Below are 23688 nucleotides of genomic sequence, written 5' to 3' on the forward strand. Positions count from 1 at the left end.
CCTTGATCAATTCTGCTGGAGATTTGTCAGTATTATCAGTGTTTTCAAAGAGCCTACTTTCAAAGGAACATCATCTGCCCCTGTTCTGTGTTTAGACACGGCCCTTAGATCAGATGCATTATTTATGTGGTGTACATAATTTGTATCTCTGCCAAATGTTTGTGTGTTTTACCCAACAATTACTGAAAAGGTAAAATGAAATCTCCCACTCTGATGGGTATTTTTCAATTCCCTTTGTAGTTTTATGTAAAGCTATTTTATTAAGCAATCCAGGATTACAATTGCTATAACTTCCTGATAAATTTAGCCTTTTAACTTGTTTTTATTTCTAGTAATACTTATTTGCCTTAATGCCTATTTTAGTTGATATGAATAAATATCATACATATATACGTCTCTCTTCTTTTCACTTTAACTTTCTCTTTTAGGCTATCTCTTGAAAATATCATAAAGCTAGATCTTAAAACTTCTTTTGATATTGTCTTTAGTAGAGCGTGGTAGTATGTTTATTACATTATTTCTGAAACCTTATAGACATTGGGATTATAGTATAACTGTTGTGGCCATTTAGCCAAATAACTCAAAGGATCAAACAACATTACACATTCAGTGTTGTAAGAGAACAACTTTCAAAGACATATGTTAGCGGCTGTTAAAGTTTTATATTGACTTAGTAACAAAGGATCTAAGCCAGAAGACAAAATATCTGAGTGAACAGCATTTAAGCAACAGGGATTTATATAGTTAGTCTAAAAAGGAATGCAAAATAATATTGCTGAGTTAGGTACCCAGTGGGCTGACTTTCTAAGGGCTATTGACCATGTCATCTGGAGGTCAGCTTCTCTGTCAAGCTGTAAGGTCCCAACAACTCCTCTGTTTCCAACCTCACTGGCCGTGAGCTGTCTGCACCTTCACTGGCTGAGAATTGTTAAACAAAGATACCTGCCCAAGGGTGTCAGATGAGGTCAAGCAGGCTTATTAGAAAATATTCTAGAGTGATATTAATTTTTAAAAACTCAAGCAATCATCAGCTTGCTTTTTTTGAAGTTTGGAATAAAGTTTTCTTTAACAATTTAACATAAAAATATAAAATTCTTTTGTCAGGATGTATGCGATTCTGGTCTTATTAATTGATAAAGCTAAAGGTAGCCTTAGCTAAAATATAAACTAGAATAGCTAAAATATAAACTAGAATAGCTAAAGGCCGCTGTAAAATAAATAAGCTTTTATAGACAAGAAACTTAAATTTTCTGTCATGGCTATTGTAAAAGTTAGAACTGGTATAATTTACTTAATAAGTAGCAAATGACATATATACTACTTCCATCAAAATATAGGTCTACCACGGAGGCCAGACGCAGTGTGGGGGCCGGACATGGTGGCTCACACCTGTAATCCCAGCACTCTGGGAGGCCAAGGCAGGTTGATCACTAGAGGCTAGGAGTTCGAGACCAGCCTGGCCAACATGGCGAAACCCCGTCTCTACTAAAAATACAACAAACAAACCAACCAACCAACCCAGCAACAATAAAACAGGTCTACCCTGGAGTCATACTCTAATTTTTTTCTATTTTCCTCCCTTTCTGATCCTTTATCCCGCTTTCTTTTTCTTTCTCTTCCTTCTCCTTCTTCTTTGTCAAAGACATAGAGGATTGAGTTATTATCATTGATCCATACAAAGTCCCTTTCTCATTTATTTTCTTTCATTCCCACCCCCCCATTTCTATTTCCCGTCTTCCCATGTGCAACCTTCCTAATATGTTTGATATGCATCTTTTTGTTTGTATGTATTTTTAGAAAATGTTTACTGTTTTGTGTGCATTTTTTATGTCAGTGTTTTACTAATCCATAGGTAGAAATAGTCTTTTTATATGCAGTTTGCAAAAAATGGCTATTCTTTTACTTATTTAAATTAATTAATTTTTAAATGGCAAATAAAAGTTGTATATATTATTGGGTACAAAATGACATTTAAAATATATATACATCGTAAAATGGCTCAATCGAGCTAATTAACATATAAATTACATACTTATTTTTTGTGCTGAGATCACTTAAAATCTGTTCTCATCAATTTTAAAGAATATGAAGCATTGTTATTAACTATAGATGTTGTATATCTATAGTTAATGCAACATGTACACATGGTGTACAATAGATCCCTTGAACTTTTTTTCCTATCCTACTTTCCATCAAAGGATACAAAAAAGAAATTTTGTTTCCTTTGAGCAGTACCTTCCCAATACCCCCACCTCAGAAAATGACTATTCTTGTTCTTGTAGCTTATTTTTATTTTTTATTTTTTATTTTTATTATTATTATTTTTTTTTGAGAAGGAGTCTCGCTCTGTCGCCCAGGCTGGAGTGCAGTGGCACAATCTCGGCTCACTGCAAGCTCCGCCTCCTGGGTTCACGCCATTCTCCTCCCTCAGCCTCCCAAGTAGCTGGGACTACAGGCGCCCACCACCACGCCCAGCTAATTTTTGATTTTTTTTTTTTTTTTTTTTTTTAGTAGAGACGGGGTTTCACGGTGTTAGCTAGGATGGTCTCAATCTCTTGACCTTGTGATCCACCCACTTTGGCCTCCCAAAGTGCTGGGAACACAGGCGTGAGCCACCGTGCCCCACTCTTGTAGCTTATTTTAAAATTGCAGACATGAGTTTGTCTTTGCTACACTGTAATCAAATTTGTTGCTCAATTACCCAATATGAGGCAAACCAGTGTAGGCTTTGTGTTGAAGAGTGCAGCCACTAGATGGAAAAAACAGGGCCAGGACTAAGGTGAGGCTTGTGAGGTGACCATGAACCTGAGAAAGAGCACCCCCTTAAATTTTGCATCTGGAGTGCTTTACTTGCCTCATCCTAGTTTCAGCCCTGGAAGAAAGTCTAGATCCCTGCATCATTGCAGAGAGATCTAATGTCTATTGTGTCTTAGCACTCCTGTTGAAACTTGTAACATCTTATTACATAAATAAGAAATAATTAGGCTATAAAGAATTTGAATATCCTCTCATACTGGGTTAACAAATATCTGGTAGGGCATTTGGTAAACCTCTAGCTTAGTTTCATAGACAACTATTTATAAGACTGGGTAGCCAACAAAGATTGCATATACATTCCTGACGGATATACAGAAGCCATTCATAAAAATGGTCTGCTGACTAGGCTACAAAGGAAATTGTGACTGATTCCAAATAGCAAAAGACATACCATTACATTCACTGACTGCCATGCAATAAAATTAAAAATAATGTTAGAAAACTATATCCATCCCCACCTATACTCAGAAAGTATTCTCCAGTGTACTTCTAAGATTGCAGAAAAAATAAAAGTGGGTACTCTCATGAACTGTGGCCAAGGTACTACAAAGATGAAAACTTTCGGCTTTAAATGCATCTATCAGAAAATAAGAAAGATTATAAATAAATTTAGCTTCCAAGAAACTCTAGAAAAGTGACAATAAAAAAATCCAAAAGAGATATAAGGAGGAAATTAATCGAGAACAAAAACTGATAATACAGAAAACATAGGAAGAAACTGAATTGGTCAGTTCAAACCAAACCAACCGAAACCAATTCTTTTTTTTTGAGACGGAGTCTTGCTCTGTCATCCAGGCTGGAGAGAAGTGGTGCAATCTCGGCTCACTGCAAGCTCCGCCTCCTGGGTTCACGCCACTCTCCTGCCTCAGCCTCCTGAGTAGCTGGGACTACAAGCGCCCGCCACCATGCCCGGCTATTTTTTTTTTTTTTTTGTATTTTTTAGTAGAGATGGGGTTTCACCATGTTAGCCAGGATGGTCTCGATCTCCTGACCTCATGATCCGCCCGCCTCGGCCTCCCAAAGTGCTGGGATTACAGGCGTGAGCCACTGCGCCTGGCCCAATTCTTTAAAAATGCCAAATAAGAGACAAATCTTTGAAAAATCTTACATTAAAAAAAAAAAGAGGCCAGGCTCTGTGGCTGATGCCTATAATCCCAGCACTTTGCAAGGAGAGGCAAGAGGATCTCTTGAAGCCAGGAGTCTGAGACTAGCCTGGACAATGTAGTGAGACCTCATATATACAAAAATTTAGAAAATTAGCCAGGAATGGTGGCACACATCCGTAATCCCAGCTACTCACGAGGCTGAGGTGGGAGGATTGCTTGGGCCTGGGAATTCAAGATTACAGTAAGCTCTGATGGAGCTATTGCACTCCAGCCTGGGTGATGAGTGAGATGCTGTCTAAGGAGGAGGAGAAGAAGGAGGAGGAGAAAAAAAAAAGAAAGAGAAGGACCAATTTTAAGAACTTAGCTACAGAAGAGGAGATTTATTTAAAAAAGAAGAGGAAGAAGAAAAAGAGAGGAAGAAAATACTACTTAAATCTTTGGACCAAGACACTGAAAATCTGGATGAAGTAAATAATTTTCTGTGAAAATATAATGATCACAATTGGCTTAAGAAGCAGTAGAAAAACACCAAGAGATTAGTAGTCATAAAAAAATGAAAAAGGCAGTTATGAAGAGCTACGGCTGAACAAAATGTCCAGACATTTTCACAATATTACCAAATCCTCAAGGAATAAGAAAAAGCCCCCCCATATTTCTAGGATGATTAACTAGTTTGATTTTTCTGTGCTTGGAGGGTTCCTTGGATGTGTAACCACCCAATGGGTTCATTCTGAATAGAGCTGATTTATCAAGACAGCAGAACTGCAATAGAGAAAGAGCTTAATTCACGAAGAGCCGGCTGTGTGGGAGACCACAGGAGTGACTGGCAGGTCTAGGTGGAACCATCAGTCATCAGAAATGTAAAAAACCTGAAAAGACATCTCAAAAGGCCAATCTTGGTTTCTATAATAGTGATATTGTCTGCAAGAGTAACTGGGGGAAGTTGCCTATCTCGTGACCTCCGATATAATGATGGGTAATCCTTTATGTCTACACCTTAGCAGAATTCAGGGTCCTCTCCTCTCCCTAGCCTGGTGGCCCTTCATTAGCTTTACCAAGGTGATTGAGTTTTGGGAACGGGTTATTATAATTTAAATTATAAACTAAGTCTCTCCCAAAGTTAGGTTGGCCCAAACCCAAGAATAATTAAGGACAATTTGAAAGCTTAAGGGCAAGATAAGGGGCTGGTTAGATCAGATCTCTTTCACTGCCGTAATTTTCTCACTGTTACAATTTTTGCAAAGGTGATTTCAGACGTGGGACTTTCAGTTTTAAAACTGACAAGTTGATCCCGTACATGTTTTATAAATTATCTAGACAGATTAGCATGACTTGGATACCAAAATGGGACAAGGATAGCATCAGAGAAGTATGATCCAATTTAAATATCTGCAAACTGAATCCAGCAGTTTATTAAAAAAGCAATTCAGAAAAAAGGAATGGATGTAAATATTCTTAAATTGATAAAGAACATCTACCAGAAGTGACAGGAAAGCTCATGCTTGCATCCTGAGAAACATTGTAAGTGTTCTCAGGACAGCAGGGAGCAAGGCAAGTATGTTTGCTGTTACTGCAACTGCTTAACATTGTACAGGAGGTGTCTGCCAAGATCACGAGGCCAAAAATATGAAAATATTAGAAAGAAAGGGACAAAACTGTACTCTTTGTAGAGAATACTATTGTCTATGGTGAAAACCAAACACTGATGAACAGACTATCAGAACAAATAAAAAATTCTGCGAGGTGGCTGCGTAAAGAGCTCTCATTCACAATTAATAACAAATTAGAATATATAGAAAAATAGGTAACCCAATTGAGGGCTTCTTATGTGACAGATTCTCTGCTACACACTTTTTTTTTTTCCTTTTGAGACGGAGTCTTGTTCTGTCACCCAGGCTGGAGTGCAATGGCGTGATCTCGGCTCACTGCAAGCTCAGCCTCCTGGGTTAAAGTGATTCTCCTGCCTCAGCCCCCTGAGTAGCTGGGGCTACAGACATGTGCCACCATGCCCGGCTAATTTTTATATTTTTAGTAGAGACAGGGTTTCACCATGTTGGTCAGGTTGGTCTCGAACTCCTGACCTCATGATCCACCCACCTCGGCCTCCCAAAGTGCTGGGATTACAGGCATCAGCCAATGTGCCCGGCCACGCCACACATTTTTGAATGTATTCCCTTCTATGATCCCCAGAACAACTGACTTGCGCTGACGGAAATAAGTGGTAGAGACAGGAATTGAACCTACCTATTTAATCCTGAAGTGTCTTCTATCCAAAATAATTCAGGTCACCATGGCAGTGAATAAACATAAGATCCTGGTGGCAGGAGCAACTCAATGTCCACCCAGATGCCTACTCTCTCTTCCGTAGGGTGGAGTTGCAGCTGGTAAGTGGCCCCCAGCAGGGCACTTCCCACGCTCCTTGACATCTGTGTGAGGCCATGCGACTCATCCTGCAAATGAAAGCAAGCAGAAAGGATGAGGGTCACTTCTTGATCAAGGTGGTTAACAGAGGGGCGTATCTTCTCCAGCCTCTCTCAATCCTGGCACTAGCTGGATGGCAAAGCCCAGGGCAATCTTAGAGACCTGGAAGGAAAGATAACAAACCCTCTCTCTGCTTTGGGTCCTGAATGGGTTCCCAAACGTGAAACAGGGTCTGCTACATAAGACAGAAACAGACTTCCTTTGTGTTAAACTGCTGAAATTATAGAGTTATTTGTTACAGCAACTAATGTTATCCTAATTAACACAAACCTAACAAGAAATGTCCAGGATTTACATGAAAAAACTAAATGTTTAGAAGACTATATGAGATTTGAAAAAAAATGGATACTATAATATACTTATGGGTAAGACAACTGATTCCTGCAAAGATATAAATTTTTCCCTAAATATCCCTACCTCAGTACTTGTCGAGACAATTTTGTCATTTATTTGGAAGATTAAACAAAGAAGATGAAATAAAATTTTGAAAGAGAATAATAAATGGCAGGGGCTTCCTTAACATTGTATAGGAGGGGTCAGCTAAGATAATGAGGCCAAAAATATGCAAATATTGGAAAGTTATGAAAGGCTAATATAAGATTGTGATTAAATCAGAAGTGGCCCTGGCATGGAGATTGATAAATAGGTCAGTGGAACAGTACTGATAGACCAGAAACAGTCTCAGGCACACATGAGAATTGAGCAAATGACTAAGTCAACATTTTAAATTAGGAATGAACGGACAAAGTGGAGAATGTTGTTGAGACAATTAGGCACCCAATTTGAAAAACATATTGTGGAATAATTTCAACCTCATACCATTCTCAAAAATAAACAATTACCTTGAAGGTAAGGAAAATCAAAAGAACATATAAAACACGAAAAACATTCATAAATTTGATAACATTACAAGTAGTATATAATGTATGACAAGGGCACCAGAAACAAAGTAGAAAATACTCGCTATATACATGGCAGGCAAATAATCAATAGCCGGGATATATACAACTTCTACAAATTGACAAGAAAATGATAAGTTACTCCATGGAAGAATGGGCAAGGGGTATGTACTGGTAATTCACACATAACATAGCAAATGATGCTCAGCCCCACTGATAATTGGATAATTGGATAACAATAAAGGGGCCGGGTGTGGTGGCTCACCCCTGTAATCCTGGCACTTTGGGAGGCTGAAGCGGGAAGATTATTTGAGCCCAGGAGTTCAAGACCAGCCTGGCCAACATAGTGAGACCTCATCTCTACAAAAAATAAAGAATTAGCCAGGCATAATGGCATGCATCTGTAGTTCCAGATATTCCTATACAGTATATAGGAATTAGTTTACTCATATATACTAAGAGCTATGTAGAAGGGCTTTCACTGTAGCAAGAGTGGTAATAGGAAAACTTGAAAACACCCTAAGTGCTCGTTCAAAGGTGAACTCTAGAATACCATGGAGCAATAGAAAAGAATCAAGTGGTTCTTCGTGGACTGCTATGGAAATAGATACGATTCTTAGAGATAAAATACGTCATTAAGTTAAAAAGAATATTGCAGAACACTGCTTATAATGTCATTTATATAGGATAAAAATAAATAAAACCCACAAAAAAACCCTTTATTTCTGTATGTGCCTATATATGCCCGTAAATGTAGAGAAAGTTAGGGAAGGCTCAACAACAAACTAAAGGTGGTGGGAGCCTAGGGGTGGGTGGGGAAATGGGCAGGGGCAGCCTTGGACACATTTTTTTCCTTGACATTGTTGGCATCTTCTACAATGAGGATGTATTTGTGCATATAATAGTATAATTTAATAAATACAAACAGAAAAAGATGAAAATCCTGAGGCTTCCACCCCAGAGATTTTTATCGGGATGGTGTATTATTTCGTTCTTGCACTGCAATAAAGAAATACCTGAGATTGGGTAATTTATAAAGAAAAGAGGTTTAATTGGCTCACAGTTCCGCAGGCCGTACAGGAAGGATGATGCTGGCATTTGCTCGGCTTCGGAGGCCTCAGGAAACTTACAAACATGGCGGAAGGCAAAGCGGGAGCGAGCACTTCTCATGGCTGGAGCAGCAGGAAGAGAAGGGGGAGGTGCTACACACTTCTAAACCACCAGATCCGGAGATGACTCACTCTTACCACGACAGCACCTGGGAGATGGTGTTAAACCATGAGAAATGGCCCCCACGATCCAATCACCTCCCACCAGGCCTCACCTCCAACATTGGGGATTACAATTTGACATGAGATCCAAACTGTATCCGATGGTTTGGTGGGAATCAGTGTTTTTTTTTTTTTTTTGACGTCTCCTTGGGTGATTCTGAGACCGTAGGCCATAGTGAATTGCTGGCTATTGGAGACTATATATTATAGACCATAATTCATAATTCAGCTTCTTATGTGTTTTCTATAATATGTAACTCTTTTTTTTTGAGATGGAATCTTGCTCTGTCACCCAGGCTGGAGTACAGTGGCACGATCTTGGCTCACTGCAACCTCCACCTCCTGGGTTCAAGCGATTCTCCTGCCTCAGCCTCCCGAGTAGCTGGGATCACAGGCGTGTGCCATCGTGCTCAGTTATTTATTTATTTATTTTTATTTTTTATTTTTTGTATTTTTAGTAGAGACAGGCTTGTCTTGAACTCCTGACCTCAAGTGGTCTGCCTGCCTTGGCCTCCCAGAGTGCTGGGATTACAGGTGTGCGCCACCGTGCCCAACCTATAATACGTAACTTTTAAAAATAACAGTGTAGTGCTTGCTTCTGCAACACATGTACTAAAATTGGAACCATACAGAGAACATTAGCATGAGTTCCCAAGGATGACACAGAAATTTGTAAAGTATTCCACATTTTTGTTAAGGTGGTAGATTTTGTTATGTGTGTTTTACCACAATTAAAGAAAATAACAGTATGAATCATTTGACTGAAACCACAGAGACAGATTTCAATAAACTGGGGCCTTTGTCGCTAATTCAAATGTCATCTGTCTCTGTTTAAATGAATGTTGGTTTTTCCTTTTGTCTTTCAGGAAAAACTCTAACTTTTCTCACTGGTAGCAGTTTTAGGTACAGACACATCTCCAGTGGCCTGTGACCCCCCAGCGCTCCACGTTTACGTGTCCCCCTCGGAATCTCTCCGACTGCTCTGTGTGAAGCACACAGCTCCCCACCCTGTCACGCAGCCCTCTGGAGTCCAGGCATTATCCACTCTGCAGGGCCGCCCTGCTGATCTCGGGACGCGTCCAGCTCTCCACCCTGTGCTCCCTATCCTGTTTTCTCTTCTGTTGGGACTCAGAAAACAGGAAGAAAGGTCTCAGGTCGAGTGAGCCACAGAAGGATGTACTTGTGCATAGGAAGCAGCTCAAAAGTCGGGGCAGATGGCCGGGCATGGTGGCTCAGGCCTGAAATCCCAGCACTTTGGGAGGCTGAGGTGGACGGATCATATGCGGTCAGGAGTTGGAGACCAGCCTGGCCAACAAGGGGAAACCCTGTCTCCACTAAAAATACAAAAATTAGCAGGGCTTGGCGGCGCATGCCTGTAATCCCAGCTACTTGGGAGGCTGAGGCAGGAGAATTGCTTGAACCCTGGAGGTGGAGGTTGCAGTGAGCCGAGATTACACCATTGCACTCCAGCCTGGGCGAGAGAGCAAGACTCTATTGCAAAAAAAAAAAAAAAAAAAAAAAAAGAAATGTTGGGGCAGAAACACTGCTTTTATTATGGGATGCTGGCCCACCCCCTGCTGCCTAAGATATAGCATAAACTCCCCAGTATTTTAAATTCTGATGCATAGCTGAGCCCATGAATTTCAGAGAAGCACTTTCAGTTTGTGGGCCTGGACAAGGAAAGCACTTAGAAAAGTTCCCGGCACATAATCAACACACAACAAGTGTTAACTCCTATCGTGATGGCCCTACTAGTTAGCCTGGCCCATTGGGGTTGTGTTGTTCCTAGCCCAGAAAGCTTTGTCACATTCTGCACACTTAAACCCAGGTAAAGCAACCACGTCACCCTGCCAGTATGCGCACAGCCTCGGGACCAAGTCACCTTAACACAAGCCCTCCCTGACTGCTCATCATCCTTGTCTCTTTTGGTTTTTCACTCCCACTCTCAGCTAGCAAAACGTGGACTCAATGTTGTGCTTATTAGCCGGACGCTGGAAAAACTAGAGGCCATTGCCACAGAGATCGGTGAGTGATCCCCCCAAATAAGGGAGATGTATGTGGAGCCCACCAACCAAGCCTGCTCCCACCATGCCAGTTGATGTACTTGGCATCCCCACATCTGCTCTCAGAGCCTGGGGCACCAGCTCTCCTGGGGAGCCCGGTTACAAAGCAGAGGGCGGGATAGAAATGTGTCAGCTTTAGTGCACACTGACTCTGTGGGCTGGGGGAAGCAGGAACTAACTGAGGCACAAATAGGTCCGCTCTCTCCTTTGGGTGGGTGCCTTCATCGCTACATCAGCCCTGCTCATCCTTGAGCAGGCTTTCCAATTTTTCTGCAATGATACACTATTTTCTGAATAAGAAAGAGAGTCAATTCTCAACTACTATTTCATGCATCAATCACAGCGATGTTTGTTTGCTAAACTAATTCCTGAATTAACTAACTAGTTGTTGAATTTTAAAAATAATTCCAGTTTTACATATGAAAGTGTACAGCATATCCTTGAGGCAGCAGGCTGCCTGGTTGCTTCTGCCACTCCCTTCAAAAGCAAGATCGGTGTTTGGGACTTCCCTTCCCCATGTCTGTGCTCTGCTCTTGGCAGGAGGATGAGGGACAATGCTTACTGGTGTTTGTCAGATTTTATAAATAGTTTTGATCCAGGATCGTCATGTAAGGATGTGGAGGTTGTACACTGTACAACCCTGAGGCAACTTTTATATCATAATGTTTTATTATGATGATTTGCTCTGAAGTGTTCTTTTGTTAATAATTATAATCATATTTCTTTTGGGACCTCTGAATTTTAATAATTATCAATTTAATAACAAACTCTTTAACTCAAAGGGATGAGACTTTAGTTGTGGAGACTTGTGAAGACTATGGTGGGCTGTCAGGGGTGAGCCTTGTTTCCCTGGGGGAGATTTGGGACAGGAGATGGGTGTGGGAGGTGTGGGCTGTGCAGTCACACTGTGAAGCACAGTGCCCTTGAACCCGTGAATTCTGCTTTTGTTCTGTGTCTGGGTATCAGAAGTAACTTTGACTAGGACTGAGACATTCTTCAGTGTTTGCCTCACAATGCTGAAATGTGCTTTTTATCATCCTTTTGAAAAGCAAGTAGTGTCTTTGGACTGAAAGCATTGTCCACCCCCGAACTATGCCTCAAGATTGCTTGGCCCACAAATACTGGCTAACTCCAAAGCAAAGCAGCTCACCAAGCCACTGGTAAACTCTATAGCTTTCACATCTGACGGAAAACTCCCACAGAAGGCAAGTTAACACAGAGTAGTGGGGAACGCATTGAACGTGGAGTGACCAAAGACTGGATGGTCTTGGCTATGTCAGTTAGCTTCTCTGAGCCTTCATTTTCTCCTCTGGAAAATGAAAGTCATAATGCCTACTTTAGAAGGTTGTAGGGATGATGACCGTAAGACATTGTGTATGTAAATGCTCTGTGAATGCTAAAGCATTGGACGAATATAAAGAGTTGCTGGGTCTGTGTGGAGGAGACTTGACACTTGTAGGCAGAGGCAGTGTCAGACCTTGCTTTTACAGCTGTCAGTCCAGGGTCTCGAACTTGAGCAAGCAGCAGAGTCCCTCGGAGGTGTGTTAAGCAGGTGGCTGGCTGGGCTCCGCCCACAGAGTTTCTGATGCAGCAGGTCTGGGGTAGAGCCCGAGAATTTGCATTTCTGACAAGTTTCCCTGTAACCCTGATGCTGTGATTTATGGACTCCACTTTGAGAACCGCTGCAGTAATTCTATCTTAATGCATATACGTGTCCCTGCAGTAACTCTTAGAGACACGTAGGAACCACCATTCACCAATCTTAGCACCTCCCAACATTTACCCAGAGCCATGTCCCATTTCTATTTGGGGCAATGGGCTGTCCTCTTCAATGTCTGCTCAGGTAATACAGGAGCACTGGGGGACACTTCATGGGCAGGGGGGCATTTGGATCCCTGTTCATTAAAAAAACTGTTGTCTCTCATGTAGAGCGGACTACAGGGAGGAGTGTGAAGATTATACAAGCAGATTTTACAAAAGATGACATCTATGAGCATATTAAAGAAAAACTTACAGGCTTAGAAATTGGAATTTTAGGTAAGTGAATTGCAAGATGCAAAGCTTGTTGTCATACATCAGTGAAATAACCTGACATTGATTAGTGACACTTGATTATTTCATGGTGATTTATACTCAAACCGTGACTGTATTTTAAGCTGTCCCATTAAGTTGAATATCAAAGCGCACTTCTTCTAGAGGCATTACTGAATAAAAACATTTATATATTGGTTTGGAATGTATCAAATATACATATTTCAACCCCCAACTATATTTTCTTTTCTTTTTTTTTTTTTTTGTTTTTGAGATGGAGTCTCGCTGTGTCGCCCAGGCTGGAGTGCAGTGGTGTTCCTGGCTCACTGCAACCTCTGTCTCCCAGGTTCAAGCGATTCTCCTGCCTCAGCCTCCCGAGTAGCTGGGACTACAGGCGCTTGGCACCACGCCCAGCTAATTTTTGTATTTTTAGTAGAGACGGGGTTTCACCATATTGGCCAGGCTGGTCTCAAACTCCTGACCTCGTGATCCACCCGCCTCGGCCTCCCAAAGTGTTGGGATTACAGGTGTGAGCCACTGCACCCGGCTGGACCAACTATATTTTCTAATATTAAAATGAATTTTCTTTTATGGAACTGACATTGACATTTGGCAGAAAAAGAATCCCAGAAACATTGGCCTAAAGGAATTAGTTTAGCAAACAAACATTGCTGTGATTGATCCATGAAATAGTATAGTTAGTTGAGAATTGACTCTCTTTCTTATTCAGAAAACAAGATAATATTTATTTCTGTAATGATTTATAGACAAGGTACTTTATGGCCACGTGCACAGTGCAGTGTTTATAGTATATATAGAAGAAAGTCAAATTGGATTTCTAAACCTTCTGCTGAATTTTAAAAATAATTACATTTTTACATATGAAAGTGTACAGCATATCATTGCAGAAAAATTGGAAAGAATAGACAGGCTGATAAAATAAATATGAATCTCTTAAAATCCCAATATTCTGAGATAGCATTTTGGTGCATATTTTTCTAATCCTAAACACACATATTTTCAAAACTGGAATTATACTTATGTGTTGTTTTGTCATATATTTAAAAAAAACTTACATCATGCATGTTCTCCCATGTAAGCAGCCCAGCCATAGTTTTTAATGACTACACTGCATTCCAACATATGACAACCCCATGATTCATTGAAGGTGTCTCCTATTACTGGACAAAATTTCCCTCCAGTTTCCTCACTGTTATCAAATCATCCTGCGATGAACAATCTTACATGTCAATCTTTTTGTACATGTTTCTTTGGGAAAATCTCCCACCTGATCTTCTGACACATTTTTGTTTCGCTTCTTTCTGCCAGTCAACAATGTCGGAATGCTTCCAAACCTTCTCCCAAGCCATTTCCTGAACGCACCGGATGAAATCCAGGTAGACTTGTGCTCTTCTGTGTATAGATTCCTCTTACCCAGGTTCTGGGTCCCCTGGCTGGGTAATGAGTCAGGCCTGGGAAGGCGTGATGGAAGCGTTCATCTGGCCGAAATCCTGGATTGTATGTATTGAGGCCCCCTTTTCTCTTCACCTTAGCACTCGATCCACAGTCAAGAGTACCACTTTTCACGATATCTCTAGGATATGGACATCTTCCTCCTTCTCTGCCCATCAAAACTTACCTGTCCATTGTCCTATCCTTTTGGGGCACTGCACTCCACTTTATAAAGGGTAATTCTGCCTAACACATTCGCAGCTGTGAACATATATATGGGAGAAGACCAGCTCTTTGGCTTTCTCTGTCTTCCCAGGTACTAAGGTTTGTTTAACTTTCAGTGTGAGGGAAGTACATGACACAAACTCTATGGCTGGCAGGATTGTAAGTTCAGTAAACTTGGCTCAGACCCATGACTGCCATTGTTGGTTGGGAGTACATTTTTAATGGATTTAACAGTTCTTTTTTTTTCTTTTTGAGATGGAGTCTCCCTCTGTCACCCAGGCTGGAGTGCGGTGACATGATCTCGGCTCACTGCAACCTCCGCCTCCCGGGTTCAAGAGATTCTCCTGCCTCAGCCTCCTGAGTAGCTGGGACTACAGGCGCCCGCCACCATGCCAAACTAATTTTTGTATTTTTAGTAGGGACGGGGTTTCACCATGTTGGTCAGGCTGGTCTTGAACGCCTGACCTCAGGTAATCCGCCTGGCTCGGCCTCCCAAAGTGCTGGGATGACAGGCGTGAACCACCACGCCCGGCCGCATTTAACAGTTTTTGAAGGCACAATTTGTTGACCCTTCCTTAGGCCCTGACCTTTGGAGCCATAGGGCTACACCAATCTGAACAGGCTGTCATGCTTCCATTCCCCACTTCTGCAGGTATCCCATTGTCATGTGTAAGCCCTGAGTCTGCTGTACTGGGTGATAATGCCAGACTGCTTGGGCGCTGCTGCACATCCTCACCAAACTCCTGAACTCCTCTCTGGACCACACGTCTCCTGCGTGGGCTCTGTCTCTCACACTCTGTTTCTGGCACAAATCTATGTCTCTCCATGAAGCAAGTTCCAGGGTTGCTCCTCTGCCTGTGTGTGTCTGCGTTTGTGCTAGTGTCCGTGTCCATCCTCTTGTCCTTTCTCTTTATCTTGGGTGATTCTAGTGGTTTCTTTACCTGCCTTCCATAGCCCAGAACCTCTACCTTATATTATACAACCATTTGCCTTTCTGTTCTACTAGACTCACATAGGCTAACCCCTCTTCCTCCAGCTGGGAATGGAGTAGCTCCCTTTGAAAAACCGTATTTATATTCCTCCAGGAATATAGTTCTAAGTTTTCCAGGAAACTCTTAATTGACGTCTAGTCAAGATGACGTAGGTACAGAATGACAGAATGGGAGTCAGATGTTTCTTGATGCTAGTGCATGCTTGCTGGAAGTCAGTTATGAGCCTAATTTGCAGGGTGAGTGATGAAACCCTTCAGACACGCACTTTTGACCACTTCATCGTTCTTTAGCACCAACTACTTTCCAGGAGAATTTCTCTAATCATCCGGCTGATGTGTGGTTGTGATTATTTATTACAGAGCCTCATCCATTGTAACATCACCTCCGTAGTCAAGGTATGTGATCAATATATGTGCGAAATGCATTAACATGTAGTAACTGTTGAAATTTGGCAACTCAGGAGAATTGTGCCCATCCACTGTAGAAGCAGGATTCCTTGAAATCGAACCACACTTAGTTGAGAGGCCATGTCGTGGTCTTGTAATTGTCTTGTTCTGGTTTTCATCTAGAAAATACAGTAATGGATTCAACTCTCCCTTGTATCTGAATTCTATTTCTGCTTTCAGTTTTGTCACATGTCGGAACACACTAAGCTCGATGATGCTGAAACGTATTCAGGATTCCAAGGCAACTCTAAAAAAATTAGTATCTTCCTCTAATTTTAGGCTTTGTAGATAGAGGAAAGCTCACTCTGGAAAACTGATGGAGGGCGTGGCTTGGATTTTCTGGACTTTTGTTGTTCAATAAATATTTGTTGAATCAAAGCTCAAATTCATCTGTGTTCTGGTCCCAGCACAGCTACTAATTAGTTGGACAGCATTGGACAAGTTAGGTAGCCTCCTTGAACTTGACATTCTGCATCCGCTATTAAAAGGCTGTGGATCGGCTGGGCGCGGTGGCTCATGCCTGTAATCCCAGCACTTTGGGAGGCCGAGGTGGATCACCTGAGGTCAGGAGTTGGAGACCGTCCTGTCCAACATGGTGAAACCCTGTCTCTACTAAAAAATACAAAAATTAGCCGGGCATGGTGGCAGGCACCTGTAATCCCAGCTACTTGGGAGGCTGAGGCAGGAGAATCGCCTGAACCAGGGAGGCAGAGGTTGCAGTGAGCCGAGATTGTGCCATTGCAGTCCAGCCTGGGCGACAGAGCAAGACTCTGTCTCCAAAAAAAAAAAAAAAAAAAAATGGCTGTGGATCAGGAGATGTCTTAGGCACCATTCAGCATTCAAGCTCTTTGATGAGGGTCAGCTGCACAAAGATGTATAGCATGAGTCCCTCAAAGCTATCCTATGTAGACAATTTAGAGAAAGGTACTGTTTAAGAATGGACACAGCTTGTGGCTGTGTGACTTGGTGAGTAGATGAGGATTTTGTGTGAATGACGTGTTCCCCCTTCCTCTGGGGACACAGTCCTCTTCCTCTACTAGGGCACGTGGCTTGTGAGTGAGCTCTGAGCTTCCCACTTGCACTAACCCCACACCTTGCTCAGTACACAACATTCACAGCTGTATATGGCAGCCTTGGTGACCACTCTGGAAGGTCAGTGGGACTGCAGTGATGAGTAAAGTCTGATTCCTGATTTCAAGGAGCTGGGACCCTGGTTGGAGAGTAGCAGAAGGCTCAGTCTCACCCATCTGAACAACGTGGACTGGCAGTAGGAGAGGACAGATTTCCCAAAGAAAGCCAGGTTGCTGTTAAGATAAGGAGGGGAAATGGAGGCAGAGTAGACAAAAAAAATTTTTTTTTTTCAGGTGAGTAAGTTGGGCTGACAATAACTATTTTGTTGTTTTTCTGTAAGCATGCTGGTATTTTATGGTTTCCTGCTCAGTTGCTATTGGGTACACACATCTTTTTGTGCTTAGCAATCGATGGGTTTTTGGAGCCCCCAGCTGATGTAATTGTGAGTTTTATATGTCTAACTGTCATCTGCAGCCTTACCACTAAAGTCTTTCACATTATTTTACAACTGACCTTTTAGTCTTGGGCTGTTTGATCATAGGCATTTCCCAAATGCACTTGACAACCCTCTGACTCCTTTAGCAGAGAAATGCTTTGATTTGTTTAAAAAAGTTATATATTGACAGACACTAAGTTCCCTAAGTAACAAAGAAAATAAATTGAAGTTTAGCTTCTAAGTATACCATGCCCCAGTGAACCATGCTGGTTAGAAGCATGACTAGTGAAGCTGCACTATTTTAAAGGAGCCATCTGGAGATAGTCGAGTTCTCTTTCGGGGCAGGGATGGGAGAATATGCGTTTGAAGGCAAAGGGAAGGTGGAATAAGAAACTGAATATTGGAAGCCTTGAGGCGGGGACCAACAAGATTCAGTGTTGTCTCTCTAATTGGGATCATTCAGCCAACAGGGCTAGTGAGTTCATTCGGGAGGCTTTGAGGCAATGTGGGTGCTGGCTGACAAGGCTCATATAATATCCCTATGAAGTGATTCACGGAAAGCGGGCTGACACTATCTCGCCCCTCATCCTCCCTCTTCTTCCCCAAAATCCAGTGTTGCAGAGGCAGCCCAGTGGTTCTAGAGAGCCCCACCCCCTCCACTGCCCTGGCCCCCTGGCCCCCCAGCAGCGAAGACATTCCCTGGAGGCTGTGAGACAGGCTGGGGCCCGGCCTGGGAGCGGGCACCTGTGAGGAGCTGCTGCAGGGCTCCTGGACAGCATGGAGAAATGGGCAGCCTGTGTCTTCCGGTCCCCAGGTGCCTTGATGTCTCCACCCCTCTCCTTTCACTTGGGTCCCTTGTCTCAAACCTGCTGCAGTCAGGATCTGCTCCAGGCCTGCCAGGCCTGATTCCGGTCAATTCTACCTCAGAGAACATTTCAGTCCGTGGGGTTGCCCCTTCCTTCATTTGTAAAATGTGTACCTTGTAATTTTGAAACAAAAAGTTCTTTTAGGCTCCCGAAATGGCAGGGAAGACCTTTTCAGGGTTCTGTAGGCTGGGAGGGGGAAGGGGCCTCTCCAGGCTCTTGTAATTCCAATACACAGGAGTGGCCACGCACTGTGTCCACAGAGCTATTTCACAGCCCAGCCGCGGGCTGCGTAAGCGGCTGCTGTTGAATCAAAGAGGTGTCCTTCTCTCTACAGAGTCTTGTTAGGTTTCCCCATAGTTCCCCAATTCCAACTCATGGCCAGTCCACTTTTGCCTGTCCCGCAGAATGAAGAGTATCATGGGAACCTCAGTGTTGGTCCCATAGCCATAAGCCAATTCCCCCAATTTTTCACTGCCCTCATTTTCCAGGAAGACATTAGCTTTAGGGGGAAGAAACCAGAGGCCCCAGAGCAGCCTGTCATCTGTCTAGGTTGGCTCCTGTGGGTTCCAGCCAGACTCTAATGTGGCCAGAGTGACCTCCAATGAGTGCCAGCAATTTTCAAGGCCGTCTGAGAAGATGAGGCTCTTTCCTAGCTTCCTCCTGCGCTCCCTTCCCTGTTTCCATCCCACCCCCTTGCACTGCTACTTAGTTCCTTGTCGGGCTCACCTTTGGCCTTCTCTTGTAGATGACACAGCTAATTCTGAAACATATGGAATCAAGGTAAGGCCCTCTTCAAAAAAGTGTGGAGCAACATGGCCTCCCTGCCCTGGCGGTCAGCTAACTCGGGGACTGGGGACACAGAGTCCATCTGGCTGTGCTTTAACAAACGATAACAGCTATGATGAAAGCACACGGTGATTATGGGAAAAAAAAACATAACGTTCTGGGCCAGGCCAGCTCTGCAAATAGACAAGCTCACGTGAAGATCAAATGTAACACATATCGGAGGGAGGAAGAGAAAGGCGGTTTCAGCACACACTGGATTAAAGAAAAATTAACTAATGTTGAGTGTAAAAGAAAACTTCAGAAGTTGGCCCGAGATCAAGACCATCTCTTTGTTAGGAATTTCAGCTTTTGTCAGAGATAATATTCCGATTTAGTGTGAAAATCGCTGCTCTGTCAGCTCCTCCACTTATTCCATATTTATGTCACCATATTCCAATGCCCATTTGGGAGTTGGTTTTTCTCAGGTGTGTTCATTAAAAGCAAATGCTTGATAGCTTATCTTCCCTAGAAGAAGAAGGGGCTTGGCCTTGGATTCTAATTTGCAGTTTCTTGTCCCCTGCCCCTCCATTGAATCCGTCTAATTGGGAAGGATTAAGAATATTGAATTTCAAAAGGACAAGTAAGGCTCCTGGAGACTTGCATAGGGTATCTGTGTGAGCAGGTCCTGGACTGTGAAATTCTACCCAAGACAATATTCCACCATGTGACATCTGTCCTGCTGTGGGTCCTGAGTCCAAAGGGACCAGCAGCTCATGTAGTCACATTTAGGGGAGAAGGATTCTCTCCCCTTAAACCCTGAGCTGAGCTGGTTATCAGTATTTTGGTGGAGAGACCTCAGTTGTAGCACAGCCTGTTTCCAGGAGCAAGCCCCTCATATTATGTGATACTAAGCCCCAAGGTGTGGGGTTAGGGCAGGTGGGAAGTCATGTGATGTCACATGACTGCCAGGTGGCATCACTGTGGGGCGGAAGTTCAGACATCGCTGTGTGGCGCCCTCCAGGGGAAGGTAGGGGAAGTTCAGACATCGCTGTGTGGCGCCCTCCAGGGGAAGGTAGGGGAAGTTCACTTACCATTCCTAGAAGCAGAGCCCCTAGCACTTGCGGAAGCCTAGAAAGGGCCGAGTCCGCCAATGTTCACACGGGCCCCTTTGTTTTCTTTGTACTCAAGGTCAGGTAGGGCAACAAAACCATGGGAACTTTGCTTCTTTGCCTTTCAGGCGGAAAGGTCTCATCCTGAACATTTCTTCCGGGATAGCCCTGTTTCCTTGGCCTCTCTACTCCATGTACTCAGCTTCCAAGGTGAGTGATGTCATGACTTCCAAGTCTCTTCCTTCTTCCTCTTATTTCTCCCAGTTGGCAATTTCCTTTGATCATCTGGCAAGGTGATGGAAAGGTTTGCCTGGAGACGCTCTCTTATGTGCAGGGCTGAGCTAGTCACTGGGAAGTCCAAGAGGAAATTAGAATAAAGCACCTGCTCTGGGCACACGAAGCCCTCCGGTGCACAACTTGGCCAGCCTCTGGGGATGCCAGCCCCACTCACTTCCTCTGGGAGCACTTGCCGTCTTCCTGCTGACAAATGACACTGTAGCTTCCTTCCAGACTGGGAGATCTAGCCTGGTGTCCCCATGCCCTAGTCATAAAAACAGCCTGAGGAGGAGGGGGTGCTGTACAAGGGAGGTTAATCTATGCAGTGGCCCTAGGGATGGATTTATCCCAAAACAGACTTCACTGCTGAGTGGGAAGTCCTCTTCCCAGACCGGGCAATGAAGTGCTAACTCCCATCAAGGCAAGCTGGTTCATTTTTTCCCTTACCCTCTTTCTGCCCCACTCTCCAGCTTTATTAAGGCGTATTTGACAAATAAAAATTGTGTCTATTTATAGTATGCAAGGTGATATTTTGATATATGTATATGTTGTGAAATGACCAAGTCAAGCAAATTAACATATCCGTGACCTCACATACTTACCGGTTTTTTTTGTGGTGAGGACCCCTGAGATCTACTTGCTTAGCAATTTTCAGGTATGTGGTCTATGATTGTTAGCTTTTGTCACCATGCTGTATAGTAGATCTCCAGAACATATTCACCCTGTGCAGCTGAAACTCCGTACCCTCCGTACCCAGAGCTCCCCACTTTATTTTAAGGTCCAGCAGGTAGTGTCTCTGCAGTGCCCCTTGAAGTCAGAGGAAGTTGGCTCTGACAAGGGAGCTCACTCTGGGGCCTCAGGTGTCTCTCCTTCTTGCTCCAGGCGTTTGTGTGCACATTTTCCAAGGCCCTGCAAGAGGAATATAAAGCAAAAGAAGTCATCATCCAGGTGAGGTGGGCAGCTGTGGAGTCCTTGTCATCATCCAGTGGAGGTGGGCGGCTGTGAGTCCTTGAGAAGGGTTACTCCGGACCTCCCGCGGCTGGGGCCACTGCCTCCTGCGGGTCTGGCTGCGCACATGTGGTCAGCAGGAAGATGAGCTGGGGGTGCCACGTGGGCTTTTGGGGCGCCTCAGTCCCACCTGCTGCTGTGGCTTCTGTTGCCCTTCCCCGCGCCCTGGGTGCTGGAGGAGGAAATAGGGGAGGGGAGTGGCTGCTCAGAAATGCTGTGGACCTTCTTGCTACCTGATGCTTCATCAGAGCAGACATTAGGGTTGGTTGTGGCTTTTCCTCTCTGACCCCGGTACAGGACACAAGCTTACATGGGAGGAATTCTGGAGAAGAAGCAAACAAAACAAAACTGGGCACTTGATCCGAGTTTGAACGAGGGGAGGGGCTAGTCACCAGGGGAGGGGTCCTTCTGTGGTGGGCCACAGAGGTCCCCACGCTCTGATTCTTGAGCAGGTGAGGAGGAGGCACTCTGCTTCCCTTCCACCTATGTCGTGGAGATGACCTGTCCTCACCTAGGCAGAGCTGGGCTGTCACTGCCTGCTGCAGGCTGAGCAATGTGATTCCCAAAGTGCTGGTGATTTATTTGTGCTTGGTTCAGCAACAGAGTTAGAGTTAGGTAGTTTCTGGAACGCAGAATAAACAGAGTTTTTGTTTTGTTTTGTTATTGTTGTGTGGGAAGAAGTTTTACGATATACTATTACAAATGGAGAAAGGCACACTCAAAATTATATCTTTGAAATTATTGCTGCACACACTGATTTTCAATTAAAGTATCCAGTGAGAGTATTTTAGGCGGCTGTTCCTATAAACTAACCAGCTACAGGGTAAAGCACATTAAGTAGGCAGATATGAGTCAATGGTAGGAATTTGGCCAATAATATCATTTCTGAGCCATACTGAGTGGTTGTTACAGCCTTGCCACCGGGTCACAGTCCCTTTCTCTGCCATGCGGAAGCCGTCTGACCCATCAGAGGGTCCTGCTTCCATGCTGGGCTCTCCGTGCTCCCACTCCCAGCTGAAGCTGGGGTTTCCCTTTTGTAATGCTGCAACTCTGTCTGGGCTAAGTTTGCTGCAGTAAAAAATAACCCCTAAAATCTCAGTGGCTTAAAACAACGAAGTCCTATTTTGCATTCACGTGACACATGCACTGTGGGTTCACAGAAGACATTGGCTCACCGTGCTGACACAGGGCCCCAGGCTGATGAAGCAGCCCACATGCCAGAGGAAAAGGAGTGGGAAGTTCTAGTGGGTCCTGCTTTGACAATGAAATGCTCTGGCCCAGAGATGACACATGTCACCTCTGTTCATAAATCACTGGCCAACTCTGGTTGCATGGTCCTACACAGCCACAGGGGGTCAGGAGGTGCAATTCTATTATGCATGTGTCTGGAAGAAGAAGGAACCAAGAATCCTTGGTGATTTCTAAACATGAATGATCATCGCAGCCACCTGCTTCCTAGCCACGTGACCCTCTGTCGAGGTAGTGGGTACCATGGAGCAGCAGGGTCAAGAGGAGATGTGGGTGGGGAAATGGTGTCCCTTGTCCCTTCCCTGATGCAGAGAACTTGGAGGTGCTCTTCTAGCAAGGAGGAGAAAGTGAAAAGACTGTGATCTTTCAAAAACCAATTGGTCTCTCCGAACGCACACTCAGTGAATACTCGCTGAATGAATAAATACTCGCTGAATGAATAAATACTCGCTGAATGAATGAAAAAGCATGTACTGTGGAGTTGGGTTTGAATTTCATCACAGCTCTACCACTTATCATCTGAGTGATCCTGGTCAGCTTGTTTAAACTCTGTGAGCCTCAGTTTTCCCATCCATAAAAAGGGGCTTATAATGCCTGCTTATATCTCTGGGTTGTAATAAATATCTAATGAAGAAATAAGTACATATGTTTAAACAATATTTATTGAGCCCCTATCTTGTACATACAGGTGTTTTGTCAACCCCAAATCACTTAAGAATGAAAATACTTATCATTACTTCCCTATCTGGAAACTGTGGTGGAGAAAGCACACTCCTTATATTTCTCAAAGAGTAACACTTTGAGATCCTTGGAAGAAAAGTGTTATACAAATTAATCATGCTTTAATTTCCATAGGAACCTGCTCATTTGGATTAACTGACTCATAATTGGGTTCAATTATGAAATAATGTAATTCCAAATGTGATGTGAAGAAAAAACCTAGAAAACTTTTGTGGATTTTTTTTTACTTTTTCTTTTTTCTTTTCTTTTCTTTTCTTTCTTTCTTTCTTCCTCTCTCTCTTTCTCTCTCTCTCTCTCTTTCTTTTTTTTTTTTTTTTTTTACAGGGTTTCACTCTGATGTAGCCCAGGCTGGAGTGTGGTGGCACGATCTTGGCTCACTGTAACT

At 43.4% G+C, this 23688-nt stretch overlaps 1 protein-coding gene, 1 long non-coding RNA gene and 1 other non-coding gene across 4 annotated transcripts in view; 2 read left to right on the plus strand and 1 right to left on the minus strand.

Annotated features, from left to right (window-relative positions):
* HSD17B3 (hydroxysteroid 17-beta dehydrogenase 3) overlaps window positions 1-23688 on the plus strand; it is a 57939-nt gene that overhangs the window by 27721 nt on the left and 6530 nt on the right. For both annotated transcript variants that reach the window (XM_003260525.4, XM_003260526.4), the window contains exons 3-9: window positions 10524-10599; window positions 12567-12674; window positions 13998-14065; window positions 15697-15732; window positions 18902-18936; window positions 20159-20240; window positions 21189-21254. In XM_003260525.4, the coding sequence (XP_003260573.1) occupies window positions 10524-10599; window positions 12567-12674; window positions 13998-14065; window positions 15697-15732; window positions 18902-18936; window positions 20159-20240; window positions 21189-21254 (471 nt within the window). The remainder of the gene's footprint in view (window positions 1-10523; window positions 10600-12566; window positions 12675-13997; window positions 14066-15696; window positions 15733-18901; window positions 18937-20158; window positions 20241-21188; window positions 21255-23688) is intronic.
* Window positions 9163-9266, plus strand: LOC115836020. The gene has a single exon (XR_004031027.1). It is a non-coding gene; the product is annotated as a U6 spliceosomal RNA (small nuclear RNA).
* Window positions 15222-19029, minus strand: LOC105738458. Its single transcript, XR_001114263.2, has 3 exons — window positions 18883-19029; window positions 18157-18269; window positions 15222-15902 (listed from the first exon to the last, which is right to left on the minus strand). It is a non-coding gene; the product is annotated as an uncharacterized LOC105738458 (long non-coding RNA).

This window comes from Nomascus leucogenys, chromosome 1a (assembly GCF_006542625.1).
Source record: "Nomascus leucogenys isolate Asia chromosome 1a, Asia_NLE_v1, whole genome shotgun sequence".
Taxonomy (NCBI): Eukaryota; Metazoa; Chordata; class Mammalia; order Primates; family Hylobatidae; genus Nomascus; species Nomascus leucogenys.